The sequence below is a fragment of the Ornithodoros turicata genome, chromosome 2 (genome assembly GCF_037126465.1).
Source record: "Ornithodoros turicata isolate Travis chromosome 2, ASM3712646v1, whole genome shotgun sequence".
NCBI lineage: Eukaryota > Metazoa > Arthropoda > Arachnida > Ixodida > Argasidae > Ornithodoros > Ornithodoros turicata.
This window is the reverse complement of record NC_088202.1, coordinates 10,863,855-10,883,707: the sequence shown is the minus strand read 5'-3', so window position 1 is coordinate 10,883,707 and position 19,853 is coordinate 10,863,855. Positions and strand designations below refer to the sequence as shown.

The window sequence follows — 19,853 nt, the reverse complement described above, 5'->3', positions numbered from 1 at the left end:
TTTTTGGAATTCTGCCTGACATCCCACACATAATGTACAAACCCCGAGACTACACTCTTAAAAACGAACTTCACCGCATAGCACGCTGCTAGCCAACCAGCATCTCGAATGATACCGTTATCTGTTCTGATTTGTCGAAAACGGGAGGCGTATGTCTTTTTTGTGACAATTATGAACAGCATAAGTGTCACAAAAAAGGCGTACGCCTCCCGTTTTCAACAAATCGGGGCATATAACGGTATCATTCGAGATGATGGTTGGCTAGCAGCGTGCTATGCGGTGAAGTTCATTTTTAAGAGTGTAGTCTCGGGGTTTGTACATTATGTGTGGGATGTCAGGCAGAATTCCAAAAAACAAAGATTTTGTTCAGTTGTAAAAAACAAAGTAGCCTTCTCTTTCGACGTTCTACGTTCTCTTTCGAGAGGCGCATGAGATCAAAAACGCAGGTAGTAACTGCGTCAGTAACCCCTGTATTTATCTTTGTGGTGTAAACAGGAAGCCCACACTCTTAGAACTGAACTTCACCACATAGCACGCTCCTAGCCAACCATCATCTGGAATGATATCGTTATCTGCCCTGATTTGTTGAAAACGGGGGGCGTACGCCTTTTTTGTGACAATTATGAACAGCATAAGTGGTACAGAAAAGGCGTACGCCTCCCGTTTTCAACAAATCAGGGCAGATAACGATATCATTCGAGATGATGGTTGGCTAGCAGCGTGCTATGCGGTGAAGTTCATTTTTAAGAGTGCAATATGAGAGGGAATAAAGGTGGAGAGGAGGTCTCTTATGTATTTAAGGCTTCGTTTCACAAAATAAAAATTCTTTGGTTGGCAGTTCAGTGTGGTGTCCTCATCTTTTTTGTGTTCCGTTCTCGTCTTTTCCTGCACAGGGGTTTTTTATCGTTTTTAACTATATTGAACGTAAGATGTGAAACAGTCATTACGTTCACAAAGCATATACACAAATAAAGTTTACTTTGTTGTAGATGACTGATTATAGATTTCTTAACAAAATTTGTTTGCTTCGCTTTCACATGAGTTGAGGCATGCATACAATTAAGAAATCTGTGCAGCTGTAAAAGATAAGTAAATGGTTTGTATTACACGTTACTAATATTTGCAAAATTGGTGGTTGGTAAAATAACAAGGGGAGGTTGAATTCGCGCAAGCGAATTCTGCTACCCCCCAAAAAAGAAAGGAACGGTACGATTGCACCACAGAAGGAGCGAGCGCACGGCAAAAGTTCACCGGGGCGAGCGTCTCGACCGCGACCACGCAGGACCGCGCGCGCCGTTCACATCAAGAATCATAGTAATGTCCACGCACCGTCTAGTATAGGGTTTCTAGTCCAGATTTCACATGAAATTGAAAGAGTGAATTGAGAGAGAGAATGAAATTGACAAGAGCATTGAAGGCCGCGTCCCTGTGCTTAGCGTCCCATACGCCTAAGACTTTCTCTATGCTGAAGTCCCTGCTGTCGAGATGGCCAAGGGTCTGCCTGAAAATGCCTTTTTGTGCAGCATGTTTTGGACAATGCATGATGATATGTTTAGTGTTTTCCACTGTCCCGCAGTAGTAGACAGTTGGGCGAGTCCACCTTGTCCACTTTATGAAGAAACTGGCGACCATAGGGCGCATTCAGGCGTAGACGATGCAGGAGAGTTTCTATGTGTCTGGGCGTCTGCAAAATTCATATTCACCCACCAATATGCTTGTTGCTTTTTCCACACAAACGCTTCCTACTTGATAGAAGTGAAATGTGGAAGATCGTCGTTGCGTACACAAAATGTGTGCACACAAAGTGGCATTACAGTGCTGGACGTAACTACTTATTGCTTTGAAGTAAAATTTCTTTATGTATGGGCGTGTACAGCATATCTGGCATGAGCTCTATCATGTACCATGATCGTTACCTGTGTCTGAATGGCACGTCGTTCCGAGAAACTTGTCACGCGCACTGTGCCTTCAGTAAAATATCTCACTTGTGTACTTCCAAAGCGTTGTCTCTATGCGAAAATCTAAAATGCAAAGATGACAAGTGGTTGCAAAGCAACATATGCGCTTTGCCTGTATGTATGCTCTTCACAGTGAAGAAGATTTTCTCCAATAAGGAGGGATAAGCTATATTGAGACTGCTTTCCATAAGCATAAGTATGCTGTTCCCACTCTGGTCAACCATCATACCAATATACGCTTAGTGTAGGCTACTCGTTTTGGTGCAGGAAGAGAGTGAGAGTTCGTCATTGCTGTACCTTAGAACTGAGCTGCTTGAGCAATCACGATAGAGGAAAAGAGGAAGCATCAAGTCATTAATATATAACATTTTGGTAGATGTCTTGTTTTTCTTTTTTTGCTATGCCTTCTCCTCTGGTCCATGGAAGCTTCACATCAGGATTATGCCATCGAGGTGTGGTCACATTTCGTGATCTTTGGACGTCTGCATTTATCAATTAGGTTTTACACTTAGCAGTATTGTAATGCGGAGTGTTGAACGTTCCATCCTCCCCTTCCTTTGCAAATATATCAAAAACATTTCAGACAGATCTTGGCTCAACATGTAGTTCCAGATGTGCCTGCATATGATAGATATGTAGCACGCCAAAACCCGCAACCACGAAACCGAAACTATCATTCTAGCTTCTGCATGCGTTACAGTACGAGTGTTACAACAATCGCTAAGAATGTCGAAGGCAACATGGGTTAGTTATTACTAACTTTTACCTGTTTACTGCATCATTTTTCAAGAAATTTGTTTGTAAGCAAATATGACAAAGAGACAACAGCGGCGTTTTGTGCCGCCATAACTGGCGAACTTCGGGTTTCCGGGCCTTGCAACTGCATTCCACAAGATGGCAGCCTCCGCTGTTTGACGCTGATTTTACGGCAGCTTGACCCACCTGAAGTTTGCTCACCCGTACTCACTCGCTCGCAGCTTAGCTCTCTCTTCACTTCCTCATGCTCACTTACTCCCTCCTCAGCTCTCTGTTTGCTCATTCATGGTCAGCTCATTCGCCATACTGACCATGAGTCAGCGTGAGTAAGTTTTGCCGAAGCATGAGTATGAGCATGGAAGGTAAACATTGTTGGAAGTTTGAAGAGTATAAAGTACAGGCATATAAACCTGTGCAGAGTCAACTTCCAAACAGTGAAAATGTTTGTGAACCATGGTATGCTTTTCTATCGGTTATCTCCGTGGTGCTTTCTGTTTCTTATCAAGTGCGTAGAAAGTGGTGGTGGTGGGGGAACCCTGCCGTAGTCGCCACGCTTAGGCGGGAGACGTCACGACTCTCGCAGGGGGTGGGGGACTGTGCGCCATGGGCCGACTTCACAGGGAACTGTGCCGACATGTGTCTTAAAGTGCCTGAGAAAACCGCAGGGAAACATCCAGACAGCACAACTGGTGCCCTTGTTCGAACCCGGGTCACCTCCCAGTCTCGGCGTGGAATGCCATTCTCGCAACCACTATGTCACGGGAGCCATGAGCTGGCTCGAATGGCTACAAAGCCTGCATACTATTGTATGCATTCCAAAACAGAGGAAGGTGCTGTGACTAGTTCTTTTCCGCTAGGGACATAAGGACACAGGGCTAGAACTGACGGCGAATTCCGCTGATCATTTTCGTGCAACGCACTGTAGTGCGCCGGTTTGGGTTGAGCGTATACAGGGTGGTGATGAAACTGCTTGCCGTAGTCGGCCACGCACAGGCGGGCAACGTCACGACTACCGCAGGGGGCATCGTGCGTCCTGGGCCGACTTCAAAGGGAACTGTGCCGATATATGTCTTAAAGCGTCTGACGAAGCGTCAGGGAAAACACCCAGACAGCACAGCAGGCGCTCGGACTCGAACACGGGTCACGATGTATAGAAACGAACGAACAGCGAACGGAAAAACCAGTGGAACTCGACGCACTTTGCACTGAAGCCACCAGTGTAACATGCACACTGAATGCTGTACAACGGGAACTGGAATTCACCAGCGTGGTGAATGTCTGTTATAAGACCACCCTGTGTTGTGACACAGCAAAAGGAGAGCGCACGGGTGGCAGAACGAAGACGAGAAAGTACAAACACGTGCTTTTCGTGCCTTTCGGAACATTGTTGGCTTCTGTTCTTCGACTGTTCAGGGAAATATGTAAGTCCTCGCTGTGTATCAAAGTAAACAGCAACATTGTGCATCGGCGAGCCTATCTGTGCCCACGATGTGGACGTTGATCATGCGTGCAGCGGCGTCAGAACGTGGGGGTAGGGGGGGGTGTAGGCGGCGGTCTCTCTGGGGTTCCTTACCACCCTGCCTTTCGCGTCCCACCACCCCATCATTTATCTGTACGTGTCGCCCGAGACAGACTCGCTTTCACCTCAGTTACCGCAAAGTGAAAGCGAACACTGGTCTAAAAAGTAGAAGACGAAATTCACCCAAATAGGTACTATTCACCCTATTAACTTATATGTCCGAGCCTGCTGCGCGAAGGGTAATAACATGATAATAATAATAATAAAATGTTCAATTGGTGCCCAAGAATGGTCACCGGGGCCATAGTATTGGCACACGTGCACACAACATAAGTCACATGGGTAATGCAATAGGGACAGTGCGACACCTAAAGGGGTGGGGGGACGAACATAACCGAAAAGCGACGTGCACTCGTTCCACAGCCGATCGGGCACGTGGCTTGAGTTCCGCTAGGCAGCGGCGATTAGGGCTAGGAAAATTATGTTCTTTTGCAATCGTCTGCTTTTGTCAAAGCGTTTGCTTGTTAGAGCGTTTTCTCACCTGGAGCCCAATCTACAAGTTGTCGTTATCCCATAACGCGCGTTAGATGCACCTCTTCGGCCCGTGATTCGCCACAAGCACTTGCGCGAGCCTACTACATTGGCTTTGGAGCACGCCAACGTTAACTATTACGATATAAGATCGTTACGTGAAAGTTCAGGACCGGGGCCCTACATTCCGCATCGTTGACAAAATACCGATTCTCCATGAATGGAGTAGCACGACGAGCCACAGATCCATTGCTCGGCCAACACACTTTTTAGCGTTTTTTTCTTTGGGGCATGCTGAAGTTGCCACAGCACGAAGAACGCTCCCTCGTTAAACACGCGTTCGGAAGCGGCAGCAGGAATGTTGCCAGCCGTAGCAAAACGAGCAAACAAAGAATACTGAAACTATGCACCAGAAAAGGCGTATACAGGTAAAAAAAAAAGGCTTATAGACACAGATGTTCAAATAGGCCTTGATAGGCACAATAAAAATAGAGCTAGTACCTTTTTTACCCATAATTTATGCTCAATTCGTTTTTCTCGTTCCATTTTTTGAGGTCTTCGTTTGCTTGTCCCTTAGACATGCCTCAGCTGGGATTTTGCGAAGATTGCTGTTCACTTGTTTTTCTTTGTGGTGTCAGAAATTTGTTGTCATTTAGTATTGCCCCTGACTATAAGTACTGGAGTAGCCAATCCTGACAGCGTCGAAACAAACGAAGCCACATTTTCACACTCTACATAAGCAGTTTAGAATGCTCTGAAACCAGGTGGCTATGTGTCAGCAAAATGATCACTTTGATCATTGACATTTTTTATCACTTTTATTGAGGAGCACTTGAGCATTTTTGAGGGCTTCTATTGAGCATTGACCACTTATAAACAAATATACTACGTGCAGCCAAAGAGCTTCGGCTAATTTTCTTCCTTACATTTTTTAACCTGGCATCTAAGAAGATTCGTCACCTAGCGATGACGTCGTAGATAAGTTCCAAAGATAGTTCAATAAAGAAGTGACCTCAAAGATAAGATTGGATTGCTGAGGAGTGACGTCATTGATAAGTGGAATAGCAATGATAACGGTAGAGGAGTACACAAGATTGGGCAACCTAGCAATGATGCTATCTGGGAGCACTGGCTCAAGATATGTACAGCACAGGAGAGGTGTCAGACAGATTAAATGACAGAAAATGCAACTGCCCCAGAGTATCTTTCAAATCTTCCACATTTCCACATTCAACGAAAAGATGAATTCTTCCTGGGAGCGCTTGCACGACAAAACAACGGTCACCGGACGGTTTGCTCGGAGTGACACTCTGGGTCCCAAACTTCACCGTATAATACGCTGAAGGCACACCGGCGTTCAGAGCGTTCTCATTCTGTTTTCCGATTCCTACAAATTACAGATATACGCCACATGTGTAACACTTCACATGTACGCGAAGTGACGAAAGAAAATGACGTGTGCCCATCATATTCAATGAATTGGGAGAAAGCAACATCACTCTTCAATGTCGGTTGGCATTGCGTGCGTTATGCAGCAGAGTTCTGTTTGTGGTGTGCAGGCTAGGCAAGGAGCTTTTGGCCTTCGCGAAATCGCGTCTTTTGTGAAGGCTGGTTGAGCTGGCAAATAGGGAAAACATAGCTGCACAATTTATCCAATTTGGGATTCATATAGTGTAGCTTCTGGTTAGGTCCATATGAGCAAGACATTTCTGAGATGTTACATCCTTGAACCGTCCCCTGAAAATGTTGTGCGAACTTTTCCAGAACTTGTTTCAAGCCAGGAGAAATGCCGTCCCACGATCCCTTCTATGACATGTCTGGAAGGGATGCCTTCTTCGATTCGACTAACGGTGATTATCTAACGGTGATTATGAACGTGGCTTGAGCACATAAGGACGTTCAGTAGATCGGAGGGTGTTCACCATATATAGCTGTGCCGAAAAAGGAATCAACAAGTCACCTTATTAATTTTAAGTGGATGATATCATGCTGCAGGTATTTGATTTGACAGCTTCATTTGTTGCATCGTTTTCGTAGAATGCTTCCGACCTACCGAAACTTCGTGACGTCGTAGCGATACACGCATCCATCACGGTATGCTTACATCAGTTCTCATCTGTGTGTTCTCTTCGTCATGTTGTAAATATGTTCGCGTCTGGTGATTGGCAAGTCGGGAGGTGAACAGCGGAAGCGAACCCAGCTTTGGGGCCTGAGTGCGTGGTAGTCTATCCTAACTCGTGAAAGCGCGGGAATTATCCTCTTAGATACGACTTTGCCAGACATTAGCGTAGTGTCGTTAAATGAGCGATTCTGCATGCAAAACTTGGGATCGTCGGTTAGCTGCCAAATTGAGCCGATGTACAAAGCGCTGTGGATATGAGTCGGTGGGTGAAGAATAGACGTCCGTTGGGGGTGTAGCAGCACTAGTGCCATCGGATGATGGTAGCTCAGTTTGAACGTGAGCGCGCAGAGCGCGATTAAAACCAGTTGTTCTCCGCCAGTCACCGGGTACGGTTGTCAGTCCCTTCCTGCGCCGCGTTTGGTGACCCGAACCTGGACATACGCAAACCTTCGTCTGGTTTGATGGAACCTCTCCCGCCGCAAACTGTCCCCGCTACTGGGACACCGCAACTTCGACAGCGGGCCCGGCCATTTCGGCCGCCGCCCCGCCACAGCTGCGACTTCCCTCTTTTTGGCGACAGAACCCTCGGTCGTGGTTCCGGCAAGTGGAGGCACAATTTGCGCTTCGGCACATACAGAGCCAACAGTCGAAGTACTTCCACGTCCTTGCAGGCCTTCCTCCGGAAATTGCGGCCGAGCTGGATGATGTCCTCGCCACAGTCTCGCTTACTGAGGCCTACGACGTTCTTAAGAGCGCCATTTTGGATCGCCTGGAAGTTTCCGAACGTGCCCGGTTTCAGCAGCTACTTTCTGAAGAAGACCTTGGTGACCGTAAGCCATCACAGCTGCTGCACCGAATGAAGCAGCTGCTCGGAGATTCCACCAGTCAGAGCCAGCAGCCGCTCTTGCGGGAATTATTTCTTCAGCGTTTGCCCTAGGCAATGCGCATGGTTCTGGCAGGATCCGAAGACCTCGGCCTTGACAAGCTTGCTGCTTTGGCAGATCGGATCGCAGACTATTCTGTGCCTGAGCATCCGCCGGTGGTGTCAGCGGCAACACCCGCTCAGCCTTCACGCTTAGACCGCATAGAAGAGAAGCTTCAAGAGCTAACGGACGCGTTCCACTCACTCTCTGCAAGTCGCTCAAGACGTCATCGCCGCTCCACTTCTCGACCTCCACCGGCCCGTCGTCAATCGCCCACCCCTCCGCCTCCGCCGTCAGACGATACTCGTTCCCGTGCCACCCTTTGTTGGTACCACCACCGCTTCCGACATCGAGCCCAGCGCTGCATTTCGCCCTGCGCCTGGCAGGGAAACTCGCGGGCCGATCACTGACGGTGGCAAGCGATCCCGGCCCAACCCCCAGCCGCCTTTTCGTCGTATGTGACCACGTTGCTGGATACCGCCTTCTGGTTGATACTGGCGCTGAGATAAGCGTGCTCCCAGCGTCTGCCGCAGATCGTCGCCGCTCACCCAGCGGCTTTAACCTTCAAGCTGCCAACGGTACCGCAATCAAAACGTACGGCCTACGCTCTTTGACGTTGGACCTTGGCCTGAGGAGGACATTTCGGTGGGTCTTCGCTCTTGCGGACGTCTCGCAGCCTATTCTAGGCGCCGATTTCTTGGCTGCCTTCAGCCTATCCGTTAACATCCGCCAAGACGCCTCCTTGACAACACCACAACGCTTGAAGTGAAGGGCCTGTCTTCTCCGGAAGTCCCAACTGGTACCCGCACGCTGCGTCCAGCTTCCTGGGCGCAGCTTCTATGACGCGCTCTTGGACGAGTTTCCGGATATCACCAAGCCCTGCAACTTGAAGGCACTGGTCAAGCACGACGTGACCCATCATATTACTACCACCGGCCCTCCAATCTCCTCCCGCTTCCGCCGCCTCCACGGTGACCGCCTGGCTATCGCCAAACGCGAGTTTGACCACATGCTGGACTTAGGTATCATCCGGCAATCCTCCAGCAGCTGGGCATCCCCGCTACATATGGTGCCAAAGAAGGACCCAGGCGTTTGGAGGCCATGCGGCGATTATAGGGCTCTCAACGCCAGGACTATTCCAGACAGATACCCTCTACCTCACATTCACGATTTTATTGCCAGTTTTGCGGGCTGCACCGTCTTCACGACCCTGGACTTGGTGAAAGCCTATCACCAGATTCCGGTGCCCCCCCCCCTGACATACCTAAGACGGCCGTCATAACACCCTTTGGACTCTGAATTTGTCAAGATGCCTTTCGGGTTATGTAATGCTGCACAGAGCTTCCAACGCTTCATCAACAACGTCCTGCGAGGCTTGCCTTTCGTCTACGCCTATAGTGACGACCTCCTCATTGCAAGCGCCTCGCAGGAGGAGCATATTGTGCATCTCCGGCAGGTATTCGCACGTCTCCAAGCCCACGGCCTTGTCATTAACGTTAAGAAGTGCAGTTTCGGGCAGAGCGAAGCGAAGTTTCTGGGACACCATATCGATCAGCACGGCGTTCGTCCTCTCGAAACCAAGGTGGAGGCCATTCGTGAATTTCCCCGTCCGCAATCGGTACGGCAGCTGCGACAGTTCCTTGGCCTGCTGAATTTTCATCGGAGGTTCATCGCCGGCTGCGCACGCATTGTCCAACCGCTCATGGACCTCCTCCGGGCGCCCAAGTCGGCGACCTCCCAGTTGTCCTGGACGCCGGAAGTCGAGGCCTCATTTGTCGAAGCGAAAATCGCCCTTGCCAATGCAACACTGCTCGTCCATCCAATTCCTTCTGCACCAACCCGCCTCATGACTGATGCCTCTATCACGGCTGCTGGCGCCGTTCTACAGCAGTTCGTTGATGGCATGTGGCAGCCGCTTGGTTTTTTCTCCCGCCGCCTCAAGCCCGCCGAGACCCACTACAGCACGTTTGGGCGTGAGCTTCTCGCTGTATACGCGGCCGTGCGACACTTCCGCTATCACCTGGAAGGGCGTCACTTCCACATTCTGACCGACCACAAGCCGTTGTCATATGCATTCTCTGGCAACCACTCCGGCTACCGTCAGCTTGCTTTTATCTCCGAGTTTTGCACCGACGTTCGCCATATCCCCGGCGTTGACAACTCGGCAGCTGACGCTCTTTCACGCATCAATGCCGTTCCCTACTTGCCATCCCCGGTGAGCGTCAGTCATCTCCTCAACGCCCAGGCTAATGACGCTGAAATCAAGGATTACCTCGCTGGCGAATCCTCCCTCCTCCTTCAAAAGATGCACCTCCCTGGTTGCGTCGACCCTCTTTTCTGCGACGTGTCCACTGCGCATCCTCGCCCCTTCGTACCCGAGCCGCTACGCCGCCGAATCTTCAGCCTCGCCCACACCGGCGTGCGCGCTACACAGAAGGCCGTTGCAACCCGATACGTCTGGCCAAATATCAACAAGGACATCCGAAGCTGGACCCGCTCCTGTCTTGCTTGCCAGCGGACCAAAGTTGAACGCCACATCCGTACGCCACTCAAAGCGTTCCCCACGCCCGAAGGCCGGTTCTGCCACGTTCATTTGGACCTGGTTGGCCCACTTCCCTCTTCACTCGGCTGCCGGTATCTCTTCACCTGCGTGGACCGCTTTACGCGCTGGGCAGAGGCTGTACCCATCCCAGACGCGACGGCGGATACGGTCGGCCGCGCGTTTCTACTCGGTTGGGTCGCCCGTTTCGGGTGCCCTGACATTGTGACCACCGACAGGGGACGCCAGTTCACATCCCGCTCCTTCATGTCTCTTCTGAAAGCTATCGGAGCCAAGCATATGATGACGACGGCCTACCACCCCGCGGTAAATGGGATGGTGGAGCGGCTGCACCGCCAGCTAAAGGCAGCCCTCTGTTCCCAGCCCGAGCCCACTAACTGGGTTGACCATTTGCCATGGGTGCTTCTCGGCCTACGCTCTTCGCTAAAGCAGGATCTCAAGTGTAGCTCGGCGGAGTTAGTCTTCGGCTCCCCTTTGCGCTTGCCTGGTGACTTCCTCGATCCCAGCCCAAAGCCTCCCCTCACCGGTGACGACTTCGCAACGCGACTCCGGCAGCATTTCCAGGCCGTCAAACCCGCCCTACCTCGTCAGCCTTCCCATAGGAAGATTTTCGTGCACCCGGATTTGGCCAATGCCTCTCACGCCTTCGTCCGGGTGGATCATGCCAAGCCACCCTTGACCCCTGCATATGCTGGCCCTTACAAGATACTGGCCCGCAGCGACAAGACCGTAACAGTCCAACTTAATGGCCGCCGCGAAACCATCTCCCTCGACAGAGTCAAGCCTGCTCATCTTAAGACACTCGTCGCCCCTGTGCATCTCCCCGACCTTCCCTCCCACTGTGCAGGCCCTCAACGCCGACGCTCTGTCCCTCGGCGCAATGTTTCCTGGCATTCTCCCCTGGTTACCACCAGGGTCTAGGGGGGAGGCCTGTAGCAGCACTACTGCCATCGGATGATGGTACGGTTGTCAGTCCTTTCCTGCGCCACAGGGGCATCAATACCAGCAAGCACAGGGAACGTACAATGAAAATACAGTGACGAAACAAGTAAAACAACATAAGCTGCACAAGACAAAAATACGGGAAAACTGATGAAGAACGGTCTATGGGCGGCAAGTAGTAAGAGAGTCGAATTTTCGCGCTTGTTCAGGGTTCACCGTGAACCAAATGCGGAAGTAATTCACACAAATTTGATTCACTGTTGTAAGTGACATGTACCAGCCAAATCAAAGCTTTGTCTAACAGTGATATCGCTAAGCCGCGGAGGCACGACGGAACAGACTGTCTCCCTTTTCTTTTTTTCTTTTTTTTGTGGACACAAACTACACAGTGATCGCACAATTTTGCATTGCAACTGATGCCTAATGATAAAATTCGTTTCAGCGTGGACAACCAATGAATCGGAGAAATCTGAAGGTGAGAAAAAGCCAACTTCTGTTTGGTTGTGAAACGTCTCGATCAAGAAAAGTATACCCTCTCACATACGAGGGAATGTTTCGTGGACTGTTCGTCTTGTGTCGAAAGCAAGCATAAATGCCACTTAAAGTGCCACTCCGGTAAAAAAGAGAAAAAAGTATTACAGCGATTTCGTCTTCTAAACAAACCTCTTTCAAAGATTCAGACGCAAAACATAAATGATGTCAGAACTACGCGCTTCCACGCAGTGGCACTTAACACGTGGCCGTACGATTGTGCCCGTTGTTCAGTAATGAACCATGAGCCATGAGGTGTTTGCTCAACTCCCTCGTTTCCTATTCTCCCTTATTGTCCATTTGATGACCTCATTGGTGCCTCTCCCCCCCAAATAAGGAAGTACCACCAAATAGCTCAAGGTTAGGAGGCATGCGTGGTTTCTTCTGTGGATCATGTGGAGGTCTACATATATTACAGGCAGAACGCAAAACCGGGCACTTGATTAAATGACTGAACGATTCCAGGTATTCCATGAAATGCCCGTTTCGGTTCAGGCATTTTGTTAAAGGCCTAGAGAAGCGGCCCAAGCATTTCGTGAAATGCACGTTCGCGTTGGACACTTTGCAAAATGCTTCCGCAGTGTTACGGACAAGGGAAAGAATGCAAAGGAACGCATTATATAGGCTTGCTTTCCAACGAGTGATGTGCGCAAAAGGAAAAAAGAAAGACAACGAAACACAAGGCGACGGCTATGATAAAGTGTGAGAGCGAACGTATACAAAAATGACGATGTGCATGTATTTGAATCACGTGACAAAAACACTACTTCGTCACAGCTGTCGGAGAATTGCCCGTCTCGTCATCACCCCGTGTTGGCTTTACGACCTTAATATTTCCCTGAGTTTGAGAGAAAATACGGGACGAGAACACACGACAGACTCACGAGAGACTCAGTCTGTCGTGCATTCTTCACGTCCTGTATCTTCCCTCGAACTCAAGGTAATCTTAACGTCGTCGTACTTTTACTCGCCAGTATAAGAACGAGATACGGAAACACAATTACAGTAGGGGATGGCCACCGATCCATTGCTGCTTTGTCATTGTTTTGGTAAGCGTCACCGGTCCGCAACTAGATTTCACCTCAACATCGAAACCCATTTGGGGAGGCGAGGCAAGCTGCCACAGCCGCAAAAAACTAACCTAACTTATCACTAAACTAACCAAGTTTATAATGTCTTAGGTTGGTTTATTGATAGGTTAAGGTAGCTTATTGCAGCCGTGGCAGCTTGTCTCGCCTCCCGAAATCCGTCTTGATAATGACGTTGGGGGCAAGGCAAGCTTCCACAGCCGCACTAGCCTAGCCTAATACTAAACTAACCTAGTTTATGATGTCTCAGCTTAGTTTAGTGATATATTAGGTTAGGTTATTGCAGCCGTGGCAGCTTACTTTGCCTCCACAAATCGGTTTGCCTAGGTAAAACGAAGAACTCAACTTGCGGCTCGGAATTTAGAAAAAAAAAGTTATCTTATGTGATCTCAGGAAAACAGCGGTCATTTAAAGCCTTCAGGTATACCTTCTTCGGCAAAATGACTGACACATTTCGAAATTTTGCAAAATGCACGGCGTGAACAGTCATCTAACGAAATGCCTGGACCGCTTCTCTAGGCATTTAACAAAATTCCTGGCTTTTTTGAGCATATTGCTAAGTGCGTGAGCGAAACCGGCATTTCTTAAAATGCTTAGGATTGTGTAGGAAGGGGGTTGCCTCAGGACAGAAGCCGCCGATATTTCGAACAGAGACTGTTCTTCTTCTGGACACCGTCCTCATCATTGGCATGGTAGGTAGTCATTTAACGTAATGCCTGATTTGTTGTATTGCCTGTAACATATATATGACAACCTACGAATGTTCCTTATTGCTACCTTGTGATTGGACAGACACTTGGTCACGTGGTTTCTCCAAACTTTGCCCTCTCCCCCTGCGCAGAGGCAAATTCTCGTAGCGTATAGGTGTTCGTATACACGCAGGTGGTTTTTCACTTTCCAGATACAGATGAATGCAAACACGCGGCAAATTAGGTGGTATTTATTGCCAGTACCTGAAAATCAACGTACACACACACACAGGGACATGTTAGAAACACGCGTAAGATCTTACTGGAGGCCCGCAACATACGATATGAAAGTGTCACAACTTTGCGTTCACAAGGTGTTGCGTGGCACGACAAAAATATTTTGATAACATCATTAGCTGCAAATTTGTGCATAACCCGAATTCATAGCATTCTTTTTTTTTTCTGATTTCCCCCTTGAATCGCACACGAGATGTTCATGTAGTTATCGACAATAATACTTCCCGCACACTGCCATTTTTCTTTTTTCTTTTGTAGCTGCACCATGGTCCTCGTGTACATGTGTGGGCCTGAGAAGAAAGAAACCGTAGGCGCGTAGAACCAAGAATCAACTTAACGTTTTAATACGCGCGCCCGAGCAGCGTCATAAAAAGCACGCCCTCTAAACACGTTATCGTCGTCCTGCCTAGGGGCGCTACATTACCCCCCCCCCGAGAAGCCCGGAGGGATTGAGGTAGAAGAGACGTTAGGTGGAAGCGACTGAGTAAGGGTGGCTGACCACGTAACAGTTTCGCGGGGCGGAAAGCAGACACACTGAGGCACGATGACCTGTTCGCTGAGGTAGTAAACGTGGGAAGAGTTATCAGAGAAAGCCAACTTCAGTCGACATATGGCAACAGACTCGGAGCACCGTGGATGTCCATGAGATGTTTTCTCATTCCGTTTGAGGACTTTGTAAGGCCCGGAATAAGGCGGTTCGAGGGTGCTGCGAACCCGGTCCGTTGTAAGAATGACGTGCGACGAGGACTGAAGGTCTGTGGGAACGTATTAGGAGGAGGAGGCTTTGGCACAGGTCGCCTTGAAGCGCTGAGAGGAAAGTGTTTATGGACGGCGGGGCAATGAAGGTGGTGGGGTCGTCAGGTAGAGCTGAGGACGTGGTAAAGAAACCGGAGAGATTACGAAGGGTTGTACCATAGACCAGTTCAGTCGAGGAACGCGCCAGATCAGCTTAATGCTACGTTCAGACTACATCATCGAAAGCCGCGAACGCGAGAATCTCATTCGCAGCTTTTACGGCATTCGCGATCCCCTCATTCACACCGTGCTCCGAGCGCCGTGAATGCCGGCACGGCTGGCACTAGCGTACTCCGCTACAAAAACTGATCCGTTTCATTCTTCGAACTGTACTCAAGCTCCACACGTGTAATACGTATAATGTTGTGATAAATCAAAATAACAATTGCCAAATACGTATTTATTGCGTTTTATACAGCAACCTGCCTACGCAAATGCCTACGGGCGCTGCAGGTATTCATAATAAATAAACAAATAAACCTGTAAAGCGATGCCCACTTCCAGCAGCAGACGACGTGCATCTACACATGCATCAACACAGTCGAAACACTTACTTCCTCGGCTTCTTTCAGCAGCTGCTATGATGCGGTCTTCATGTCTACGTTTCCGCTCCTTTTGCGTTTGCTGTCGTACAACATTTAGCGCTACCTTAGAGCCTTGATTAGAATTTCGTAGACCAGGTTACGCATCCGCCATGTTCGTTGTCCACGCCGCTGTTCTCCCGTCCCAGCATTCTCCCTCGCGGAGCGCGCTCATTGGTCCAGACTCGCGTCTTTCCCGGCACTCCCGTCGAAAGTAGAAGCAATCACTACTCTCGCGATGCGGCTTTCGGCACCTTCGCGGCGTCCGCAGAATTCACGGATTGCTGTGTGAACGTGACAAGAGTAGTAATGAATGACCACGGCTACAAGGCTTCTGGATACGTTTAATTAGCAATTAGAGCTAATTGGGACCCCCCACATTAAACAGCACCTTCCAGGGAGTCATTTCACTAATTGGGAGCGTCTAACTCGTGTCCCGACCACCCTGTGCGTTTCCGGATAGTCGTAGTCATAAAAAAGAAAAAAAACAGATAGAAATAAAGTGGAGAGAAACAATTTATTTGAAAATCAACGTTGCCGTTGCGAAGGAACCGCTCCGGAAGACCCGAGTGACCAGCGCCCGCCATGTTGGTAGTTGTCGGCGGCGGGTAGTTGCAGAGATCGACGACAGGTGGCCACTTAGTTGCAAGGCATCACACCAGATGGCGCCACCATCATAGCTCTATGAAAGAAAGACAGAGAACAACAAGATACTAGCGGCAGGTAAAAATGCCAACACTGCTGAACAAGTCCAGGCATGCAAGAGAAAAGGTCTAACCGCTACTGCTAAACAGCACGGAGAAAACAGTACACATCGGGGAAAAGGCTTAGGGGAAGCGATCGGTTAGGCCTAACCACAGCGCCTCAACACTATACACCTAACACAAGGCGGGAATCGCTAAACGTGTGTCAACAAGGAGAAAAGGCTTGGTCACTGCTGAACAAGTCTAAACATGCGAGCAAGTCTTAACATGAGCGCAGTCAAACATCGGCAAATCACTCGTTGGTCACAGCTAAACACGGGGGCATGGTAAACGTGCGAGAAAAGGAGCGCGGTAAAACAACGTGGCAAATCACTCACCTTTTCCCCCACGGCGACTGCTCATCAGCCAGGCAGAAACTGAGCGGGCGCGGGGACTGCGGAGCAACCGAGCACACGTCTGCTCTTCGCGACAGCCAGCCAGAAACTGACTGGGGCGACGCGACGCGGCAGCCACGCACGTGCGCGCTCCTAGCGCCCTCTGCGCCGCCCGCCCGCGGGTGCTTTCGGTTTCGCCTCTCCGCTCCTCCCGCTGCGCGCGCGTTCCTAGCGGTGACGGGTGGCTTGTCAGTTTCGGTTTCGCTCTCCTTTCTTTGCGCGCGCATTTATCTGTATAAAGGCAGCGTGCATCGCGCTCGCGTCATCACTACGTGATGATGTACAGCTACCACTCGTTACAAAATTGTTCCCGCACCCACGCTTCTTGGGAAGAAGTGGAGAAGGAATGTTTCAGCAGCGAAAGTCCCCGCAACCAGCTCGTCATCACTGCTTTTCGCTACGTGATAGACATGGTAGGCTTTGGCAATATATAGGAGAGATCTTGCCGGGGCCGCTGCAGGAGATGGTGCGTCGGATCTACGCCCGTTACAAGAACATCTGCATAACGGTTCCAGACGGACCCCTGGGACTGATGAGCGAATTTGTAGGTCTGGCCAACGCAGAATTCAACTACATCGCTGCAGACATCTTGGACCTTCTCGCTCGTGCCATCCCTCATATTAAGCACACCCTGTGGAAGCAGCGACATTGGCAGGCAGACTACATCGTCAACTTTGTCATTGATTTATTGAAATACCGCTTGGTTATCGACATGCAATGCATTAAACAGTCCGATTAACTTTGACGAGACTCTGTTTTCTTTCACTTAAACATGTTTATTGAATACTTACAAAATACGATAGATGATGTTTATAGATACAAACGATAGATGCCTGCACCCTCCCTGACTTGTCTGATCTTACGAACGGAGCATTATGAGATGAACAGATGTGCCAGAAAAGGAACAGGGAATCTTCATCGCAGCGTCATCATTGCGCGGGTCACTGCACCAGCACGATGACGGAATGGTCATTCTTTTCGTACACCCATTCCGCTACCACACTGCCACGATGACCCGTGCTTCTCCTGTCTGCGAGAGAGAAAGAAAAAGAGAAGCATGTCTCGACTAGAACTTTTATTCTCGATTCGACACATTGGACGTCGTTCGAGGCGAAACCAGACCCTTCTCTCGCATAGTTTTCTACGCGTCGCGAGGACTCTGCGATGACAGCATCTATCGTGCCTTCGATTGCTTGACGGTTATGAACCACTCTCATGTGAAGGTTCACGTGAAGGAGATGAGAAGTCAACCTGTCGGCTCCGTCCTTAACCATGAGCGCTTTCGAGCACAGACAAAATTTGAAAGGCATGGGATATGCTTCCAGGACGCGCGTGATTACTGGAGCTATGCTCGGTAGATAGAGTCGCAAATCGTAGACGTTGTCGTCGTGCGGGGAACAGAGAAGCATGTACCTAGTAGCCGTTCCATCAAATGCCTCATCTGTGACAAAGAAAGGAAGGAATCGTCTCTCCGTGACGGAGGGATGATTCTCTACGACGTGTTCTCGTAATTCAACGCTTCTGCGTTCCTGGACAGGCTCCGCTTCGTTTCGAAATTCTGGGCTCGCATCTGGTGATTCATCTCTAACCCTACCAGACAGAGGAATGAAATCTGCATACGACTGATCCCCTTCCCACATGAGTAATTCGTCTGCATTGTCATGCCCATCTAGGGGTTCATCGTCGTCCATTTCAGGTATTACGAAAGGCGGACTACTGACTCTGTCGTCGTCGTCATCTGAAAGGACGACTGGGCTGTTACCGAGATTCTCGATTCTAGCTTCGTGCTCTCTTTCTATGGCCACGACCATATCATCGATGGGGTCGTACTGATATACGAGACAGCGTGGCACTGCGGTCAGACAAAATCAGTACGAGATTCCCCCTCACGAAACAATGCTCACTTTTCCCTTCAGTTGAGGAACGCCTGAGATCGGTGGTGAGAGAGGATGGGATGAGTTCCCGTGTGTTCAGTGTCATGCGGTGACAGCGGCTATTGGTTCCTGAAAAACAATGTCATACATAGAATACACTCTCACAGCAGAGACGGTCAACTTACATTTTGCTCCACGAAACGCCTTGCATCGTGGATGGATGCCCCTCATGGGCTTTCGATCAATCGACGTAGAACCAACACACCTTTTATAGTTGCTACACCGCTCTCCTCCTCCTCGCATTGTGATGGTGTCGTCTGTACTTTGACCACCCCGCCTTCCGTCTTCCGCGCCTTTTTTCTTTGCGAATGACAATGATACCATCAACGTTGAATAAAACATTACACTAATTTCTAGCTAACAGTCTGGGCCGACTTGTATATGACGACGAGAAGGCCCAGTGTGGGATTCGAACCCAGGATCCTTCTACAGTGGGCGCGACACACTAACCACCAGTCTAATTCGTACTGCGTGACGTTTTTCGTATTGCGTGGTTCGTGTCTACACTCGTCACAACTTGTTCAAACATGACCAAACATGTTCAAACATGTTCAATGACGTTCAATAGAGAGGGAGAGAGAGGAACTAGTGTGTCCAGGGACGACTTCGACGGTTCGCCGCCCGTGTCTGAACACGTCCAAACATGTTCAAACACGTCTTAACATGTTCAAACACGTTCAGTGACGTCATAGGGAGGGAGAGGAAAAGCTCTAATATAAATATCGAAGCGAACGTTCGATCGTCATTCTCATGTCATCATGATCAGCTTGGTAGATCCTCGTAAGTAATACCCATGACGTCATCATCGTCGAAATGTTTGAAGAGTTTCGTTTCCAGTGTACAACACTGTGCGTGAAGTCGGTTTTTTCCCGCCTCACATATTTCGGAAGATTGGCAGCGCCCGCTTCTTCTGCACCAACTGCAGTGGATTGTGGTCCAAAGGTACGCTTCCTGGTTATTTTTAATACGTTCTATAATCGTTCACAGTTTTTTCAGAGCAAAAGCATTGGACGAACCGACTGATTCGCCCGTTTCTGGGCTGTCGGACGGTACCGTTCGACGTACGTTGCGAAGGACTTCGGCTATTGAAGGAAGATAGAGAAGATGGACTATCAGTGTCACTCTGTGACTGAAGTAGATTGTACGTGCGTTTAAGATAAGAAAAACACGTGTTTCTCACGTTCCTTTCATTGCATATTACGAATGGCTACTGACGGGAGATCTACCCCTAGTCCTAACCTTCAAGCCTCCTCCGAAGACCTTCTTTTTGCGGATCGGCGATCCGCTGACCACCTGTCGTTGCAGTGGACTCTGGTCGAGAAACCCCAGCCATTGGTTAGACTCGAGCGTTCGTCCGTATTGGGGCTGTCTTCCCGGCTACGAAACAAAAGCTGGAGCCTAATTCATGTGTAACCTCTCACGAGAAATAAAAAAAGGTTGTGTATGTATACTCTCATTCCGTCTCAGTCATGACGCCCGAGCAGAGGTT

At 49.4% G+C, this 19,853-nt stretch overlaps 1 protein-coding gene across 1 annotated transcript in view; it reads left to right on the top strand.

Annotated features, from left to right (window-relative positions):
- The first annotated feature begins 4,048 nt into the window (after positions 1–4,048).
- The window catches only part of LOC135385188 (uncharacterized), a 45,329-nt gene continuing 29,524 nt past the window's right edge, over positions 4,049–19,853 (top strand). The window contains exons 1-3 of the mRNA XM_064614384.1: positions 4,049–4,135; positions 6,529–6,614; positions 11,754–11,786. Coding sequence (XP_064470454.1) covers positions 6,551–6,614; positions 11,754–11,786 — 97 coding nt within the window. The 5' untranslated portion in view covers positions 4,049–4,135; positions 6,529–6,550. The remainder of the gene's footprint in view (positions 4,136–6,528; positions 6,615–11,753; positions 11,787–19,853) is intronic.